The sequence below is a fragment of the Anarrhichthys ocellatus genome, unplaced genomic scaffold (assembly GCF_004355925.1).
Source record: "Anarrhichthys ocellatus isolate YVR2014 unplaced genomic scaffold, GSC_Weel_1.0 scaffold4, whole genome shotgun sequence".
Classification (NCBI taxonomy): Eukaryota; Metazoa; Chordata; class Actinopteri; order Perciformes; family Anarhichadidae; genus Anarrhichthys; species Anarrhichthys ocellatus.
The window spans coordinates 9,934,417-9,942,202 of NW_022280034.1; the positions used below are offsets into that span (position 1 = coordinate 9,934,417).

At 42.0% G+C, this 7,786-nt stretch overlaps 1 protein-coding gene across 1 annotated transcript; it reads right to left on the reverse strand.

Annotated features, from left to right (window-relative positions):
* Nucleotides 1-74: 74 nt before the first annotated feature.
* Nucleotides 75-7,333, reverse strand: LOC116381390 (testicular acid phosphatase homolog). The gene is made up of 9 exons (XM_031843512.1): nt 6,915-7,333; nt 6,179-6,265; nt 5,011-5,166; nt 4,651-4,749; nt 2,924-3,019; nt 2,332-2,464; nt 1,981-2,063; nt 1,772-1,878; nt 75-358 (listed from the first exon to the last, which is right to left on the reverse strand). The coding sequence occupies exons 1-9, from the start codon at nt 7,020-7,022 to the stop codon at nt 145-147; spliced, it is 1,083 nt and encodes a 360-aa protein (XP_031699372.1). The 5' UTR covers nt 7,023-7,333; the 3' UTR covers nt 75-144.
* Between the last annotated feature and the right edge of the window lie 453 nt (nt 7,334-7,786).

Below are 7,786 nucleotides of genomic sequence, written 5' to 3' on the forward strand. Positions count from 1 at the left end.
TTGGAAGATTTCCAAAAAACATGATATTTTTAAATCAGACAGTTTGTGCTGAAAATCCGCTTGGCTGGTCCCTAAAGTAAATACAGGAATAAACATATTGCAGTGATGCATTAACAAGGCCAAAAATATTTGTTGAAATAGAAGTCATGAGAATATATCGAATTTCACTTCTTCACCTGTGCTTGACAATCTGGTCCTGAACCCACACTCAGCCTCCCAGTCCTCTGCCACCACGTCCCGCACCAGCTCAGTGAACGTGGACAAAGGGCAGGGGTTCAACCCGTTGCATCCTGCCACAGGGTTGGGGTAAGGGTCGTGCCAGGAGTCATTGCGGTAATACAGCTCCAGAGAATAGGAACTGGGGGGAAACACAGCGAGATGACACACACTTGTGGTAAGTGTTATAATAATAATAATAATAATAATACATTTTATGTGTATAACATTTTAAAAGGTGCTCAAAAGCACTTTGCATACTAAAAACAGAAACAATAAAATCAATAACAATACAAACGAGGCAGAGAGATGATATTATAACAGTAAGAAACAAAACAAAAATATTCATACTAGCATCACAGGATAAAAGCTGATTTAAATAGGTGAGTATTAATTGCAGTTTTGAAAGTGGCGAGTGACGGAGAATGTCTGAAGTGCTGGGGGAGAGAGTTCCAGAGGGAGGGGGCAGCGATAGAGAAGGCCCTGTCCCCCCAGGTCCGATGCTTGGACAGAGTAGGGGGGGTAAGGAGGTTGGCGTCGGTGGATCTGAGGGTGTGAGTGTGTCGGTGCAGGAGGTCCGAAAGGTATGAAGGGGCTTATGGTTGTGAGGGGCTTTGTATGTAATGAGGAGAATCTTTAACTATTCTTTGCTGTATGGGGAGCAGTGGAGGTTTTGAAGGACTGGGGTGATGTGATCTCTGTTGCGGGAGTGGGAAAGCAGATGGGCAGCTGAGTTTTGGATGCATTGTAGTTTGTTGATGATCTTGGTGGATGTGCCGTACAGGATGCCGTTGCAGTAGTCCAGTCGAGAGGTGATGAAGGCGTGGACGAGGAGGAGAGGGTTTGATCAAAAAGGATACTACGGTTACGAATATTTTGTTGAAGCAGGAACACTGGTGCCATCGATGCAGATGGAGAAGTTGTGGTGGAATTTGTTCAGTGGTTTGGGACCGACGATGAGGATTTTAGATTCGTCGCTGTTGATTTTGAGAAAGTTGGCTTGCATCGAGGTCTTTATATCTGTGAGGCAGTTGGTGATGGTGGTGGGGGTGATGGATTTGGTGGAGATGTAGAGCTGGGTGTCGTCAGCATAGCAGTGAAAATGAAGACCATGGTGGTGTATGATGTTACCAAGCATGTAGAGGATGAAGACGAGGGGACCGAGTACCAAACCTTGGGGGACACCTTGAGAGACTGGAGTTGAATGTATTGATGCTAATGAGCTGTTGGTGGTCGGAGAGGTATGATTGGAACCAGGAGAGGGCTGTGCCAGTGATATGGAGGGAGGACTCAAGAAGGGAGAGGAGGATGGTTTCAAAGGCTGCATTGAGGTCAAGTAGGAGGTTATGTAAATTATGTTTGTTTCATCTGCTAATTTGGCTATTGCAGTCCTGGATGGCTCCCATATTTCTATCAAATTGAAAAGCAAAAACAGTAATGTACCTAAATGGTTTGCTGCGGCTAAACAGTTGAATGCGATTGCTAAAAATATGGCTGGAACATCTGACCTAGATAGTGAAATTAAATATGCAAAGGGCAGGCAGGGCGTCATTACCCATCATACTCCTGGTAGAACTCAAAGAGTTGACAGGCAGCATAAGGAGGAAGAAGGCCGTTGTACACGTCCAGAGCCGCCTGGAGGGTGATGAGGGTAGAGTCATGCTGGAACGAGAAACATCAAGGGAGGGAGGCGATACATTATGTGAAACAACGGTTTGCACGATAGATTAGGAATGTGTGTTTGTGCCCAAACATTGAACTTACAGCTGAGTACATAATGAATTTGAGAGTGCTCCCTTGCTCTACAGCCCTGGAGAAATTCCTCAGAATGGCATTCAGCAGCACCCCTGGTGAATTAACATAAGTGTCAACAGTACAAATACATTTTCCCACCAACACACTCGTTTTGACCTTACGGAGCATCATGTCTTAGCACTGTGAACATCTTTGTCCCATTAGCTCATATGTGCTAATGTGCTTTTGGGGAGGCCCGGCCCAGCACTGTCTGAAGCATAAACAAAGCCTCTGCCAGCAGTCACATTAGATACACTGAGATTTGTTTTTTTACTCTGATAACATTGCTCTATGTGAATTGCCTCTAATGGGAATCCTCACCTCCCGAGAGCCTGGCCTTCTCTTTGCGCTTGTGACTGAGAATGCTGTACATGACCTCAAATGATGCAATTCTCTTCAGGGTGTCCAGAACATCTTGGGTGGCCCAGCGTGGGAGAGTCAAGTTATGAATCAGCTGCACAAGAAAATAACATTCACTACCATACATCACGCTAATAATCACATTACACAATACATGAATCCCAAACAAAAGGGTTTTAAATGGCCGTGTTTCATCGTTTCTATCATCCAAGGCTATTTTTAGAGCCGGTCTAAAGATAACAGATGCTCATTTTGCAAGTGTGAATGAGCGTATTCAGCCTAGAATCCACCCATCTCATAACGCTTTAATTATTATTTCAATATGTTGTCCTATTCATGTCTTACTGTATGTATAAAAATGATTTCCCCACGCTCCAGCCCCCTCTCCATCTCTCTGAAGTGTTGAAGAAAACCGATCCCTTCTCTTTCCCCTCTTTCTGTTTGACTCTCACTGCTGGTGTTTTGATGAGTAATTGAAGCATTTGTAAACTGCGGAACACAGAGAGTATAATTGTGTTTATGTGTGTGTCTATGTGTGAAACATCAAGGATACCTGACAGGTAAGAGTGTCGTAGACCCTCCATATTTTTTTGCCAACCAGTTTGGAGACGGGGTAGCCAGTGTGGTTGGAAAGTCCCTCCACAAAGTACTGCAATGTGCAGAAAAGGTGAGAACATTACATATAACCAGTGGTGGAAGAAATATTCAGATCCTTTACTCATGTAAAAGTATCAAAACAATTCATTACAAATACTTGATGACAAGCAGTCAAAATCACACATTATAACATTTTACTGTTGAAGTTGGCCCAAGATGGAGCTAGTTTTAACTGCTTTTTATACAGTTTGGTAGTTTAATCCAGTTGTTCCCAACCTGCGGGTCGGGGCCTTCAAAGGGTAACAACATTAATCCGCCGGTTACGATGGGGATCAATGATATTAGATTTTTGTTATGCATATTATGGACTTCAAGTTTTGCTTTTCTGTAAATGATATGACACATCTTTAAGTCATTGTAATCAAAACATGTGAGAAGTTTTAGACGGGAACATCTGAAATTTGACAAGGGGCTCAAATTAGACGATACTTCTTTGGAAGGGGTCATGAAGTCAAAAAGGCAGGAACCCACTCATCTTTAACACTACATTGTATTGTATACACTTATCATGTGATTTTTTGGTGTAAAATTGTCGTAGTAACCAGCTGTAAAATATAGAAAAAAAATCCTCATTTAAACTCAATTAATTTGGAAATGGCAATTATCCCTACGGATCGCCTCTGATCCAAAGAGCACATGCTGACCGAGATAGTGTACTAAAATGTACCCCCTGAAATGTTGTGGGGTTTAAGTGTAAAGTACCATAAAATGAAAATACTCAAGTATAAGTATCTTGAAATTGCACTAATGTACCACTAATCACAACCCTCAACTCATCATTGTCAGGGAAAATGTTTGAAGAAAAACGGTTAAATTACCATTTGTATGAGTGATGTTTTTGCAGATGCACTGTAAATAACTACAGAATTGCAGACGTTAGTTGGTTAATTGAATGGATTTGTATTCTTTATTGATTCAGTGTTGCTCACTTCAACCTTCGGTCAGACAACACATTGAAAAATGGCACCATTTTGGTTACTGCATCCAACTTGCAGGTAGTGTGCCTCCAGCAGAGGGTGTGAAAATTCAATGCAGGAGGCCCTGTGCTGATCTCAAACACCACCTTAATAGGCAGCACATGGGACTCTGTTTAATTAAACCCTTTCATTGTAATTCTTAATCTAATTCAATCCAAGCGTTAATTAGCGTCTCTGAGAATGTGAGAGAGATTGCACTGTGCAGCTTTTTCGAGGCACTGGAGTCACCGTGCCTGAGAAAATCACTGAGAGGACATGATGTCTGCAGCATAACTGTCACGTCCACTGGAGGTGCCGATAACGTTGGCACCCGCAACCGTGAACTATATATGTCACTTTCTTACACAAATGTGCATTTCACAGCGTTTGTTCATTTACAAATCAAGGCACGGATAAGCAGAAAAGAAGCATCTGAGGTGAGGTAAAGTATTATTCACAGCCGTTCTAATTCTATGATTCAGATGATTAAAAAAACAACAGACTAGCAAACAAGTTTTTAGTGGTTAACAGGCACATGAATCATGGAAAAGTGATGTTTACTACAAACCGAGCTGTGAGTAGAACGTTCACGTCATAGAACAGATACTGAGGATGAGTTACAGTACAGTGTATTTCGATGACTGTCTTCTTCTGTGGTTTGTCTTACCTGGTGAGCCCTGAGGAACCTCTGGTAGTGCTCGCTCTCAAAGGTCTCCGTCATCAGAGCTCTGAACCTTGGACAGTCTTTGCCTGGAGACTTTAACAGCTTGAGAAGTCGAAAACAACAGCACAACATCAGTTGAAATAATGCACATTCACTGCAGGTACTGCAGTCTTCTGGGCACAATTATATGTTCATTTCACACTTTAAAACAGTTGTATATTTCAGCAGGGCAGGTTCACAGCTGAGGCGAATGCAGACAGCAACACAGAGCGACAGAGAGCGACTCAGATTAAGTTATACAAGTTTCTATTTAGAGTGTGGCTGCCATGTGAAAGGAAGTATTGATGTGGCTCAGCAGCCCACCTTGTCCTGGGCCCTGGGGACAGTGTGCACTGGAATAGGCCTCCACAGTAACTGGGGCACGATGGGAGGCGGGCGTCTGGTTGGGGGGAACATCCCAGCGAGGCATGCCTGGGTACTCATCAGAGTGTGGTCGTAGTCAGTGCTCCTCACATAGAACTGTTGGAAACATGGAGGGAACATGTCATTAAAATGATTCGATATGTTGGTACTAGGCCTGACATTGATTCCAACCGTGTTCTTCTAAATGGGAAAATCCGGCTGACATTTTGTGGAATGTGAAAATGCACTTGGAAACGCATTCGGGAAGTGGAGCTGCACATACTTCTGTTTCTATATTTATTCAATAAAGATGCAAAAATAATTGTACCCAGCAAAGCAGCAGCGTATCACGAGTTAACTGTAAGTCAACTGAGGTATTCCCTTAACATGAGGAGGAGGGGAGTCAAAGGAGATGCAAAAGGGATGAGAGAAGGAGGGGGGAAAAAGATCCGTCCTACTGTGATCTCTTCTGACAACAGCCTTCGCACATCTATATCTCTCTGTCACCCCGTGTCAGGTTTTTGCTCACGCTGATAAGGTTGGATGTTCCTGTGATGCCAAGAATGCTTCTTTTTTTTGTATCCCCTTTTTGTCAAATTAAAACAGACATGGCAGCGCGGGGAAAGGTACAGTGCAAGTTGACGGAGACTTGGGCGACAAATCGCCAATGACAGGTACTGAGAAGAGCTGTTCTTTTTGTGATAATTGCGTGTTATTTAAGAGATGGAGAAGAGAGGACTGAACGCAAGGATGGGGGGGATAAGAGACAGAAAAACAGAAGACAGCGAGTGTAAAGAAAACAGAGACAGAAATGTAATCTTAATAATGACAGTATGCTGAACATGCAGCCCAACATGCGTGTTGCCAACTGTCGTGTACATGGTGGCCCACGTGTTACAGCACATAAAGGCCATGGCAGTGATATCACCAACATGAGTCATGCTCATTAGCTTAGTGTGTGTTGTAAGAGCTGGTACAGGGGGTGGCTTGCACATGATTTCAGATGTTGGGCCGAGGGCACGCGCAACAACAGCGTTAGGTGACACTGAAGCACACAGGCTCAGGGTACGTCAGAAAAAACTGAATTACACACACACATACACATACATGTCTCCATACACAAATACACCTCTTTGTTGTTGTAGTCCTCACTGAGAAAGTTGCCATAACGCCTCCTTAGAAACCTGCCCAGCTCAAACTGTTGTTTCATGCCCAGCTGAAAGGAAAATTGCCAGCAATGTTAATCTTTGTCGAATCTGACCTTTCGCTACAGATTTGGCTGATTTAAGATCAAATTCAACTTATTTACATAAATTAACACATTTCACCCATTATACAGGGCCTCCAGGCCAGAACAAAGTCACAGTAGGAAGGACTTTAATTATAAGTCTGCAACAAGCATTTCTTTCATTTTTAAGACTTGACTGATTTTGTGTCGTACAGATCATAAGTGAAACATACTGTGACACCAAAGCTAATGTGTGCCTTTGGTGTATTTACTCTGTAAGTGACTTTCTTGTCAAATTATGTATGAAGAGTCATTTGCATTTTGAACTATGGACTTGTATAGTTAGTGTGTCACTGGCTCCAGTATAGTGGCCCTGAGGTGCAAAACACAAAACTATTAAAAAAATTATAGTAATATTTTTAAATAGTTTTTGGTTTTATTGTTATGTTTTTGGTTTTGCTGCTGTGTTTCTGTAAGTAAGCCTGAAAATGTGATGGATTGGTGGATTTTATACACTATATACATCTAAAAGCTCTTCATATTTGGTTGTTTGTTGGCCAAATCCTGCTTGACAAAATGTTAACGGTGACACACACACACACACACACACACACACACACAGAGTAACACCCAGTACCTCAGTCAGCTGTCCGAAGCCTTGACCCCACACTTTCTCCCCATGAGGATCACTGGGATACGACTCAATAGGCGATCGATCGCCGTGTCGGAACACCTTAAAAGTCATAACAGATAATGTCACATGGATTCAGACGCCACGCTGCTGTGCCAGCCATTTCACTGTGTACTTAAGGAAAAAATCAACCCTGAGACAGAAGTCAGGAATAGAAACCTGTGATCTTGGACAGTTCAGCCTGGATTTGAGACACAGAAGAGTCATTTTGATGACACAAATGCTGGAGCTGCTCCGTTCATTGTATCATTAACCTGAAGACTCACTTTCTGGGCAGCGACATGACACACATGTTGATTAAACTGGATTATGGATACATCTGAGTCACTCTTGGTGGCACCACTGTGACGTGAACAGCACTAACAATTTGGATGTAAAAACCACAAAGTCAAGTCAGCAAAGCTGTGGTTTGCTTTTAGAGATAAATGTTATGTTCAACGACTCTTTGTCGTTTTGATGGAAAACACCTTCCTAAGAATGGACATGAATTGAGCTAACCTAAACTAAACTTGACACAAATTAAAATGATAATTTTAATAATAATAATATAGACCATTAAAACACATTTAAACAAAAAAATATTTAAAAAATTACACATTTACATAAAAAAATGTAAATGACAAAGATAATAAACAGATTAATGAGACAATTAACAATACAATTTAACAACTACACCGCATGTAGTGAACCTAATCCTTACTTTGGCTTTAGTAACTAAATAATAAATAGTAACTGTCAAGCTCCAGTATGTCTGTTGTGTGTGTGTGTGTGTGTGTGTGTGTGTGTGTGTGTGTGTGTGTGTGTGTGTGTGTATATGA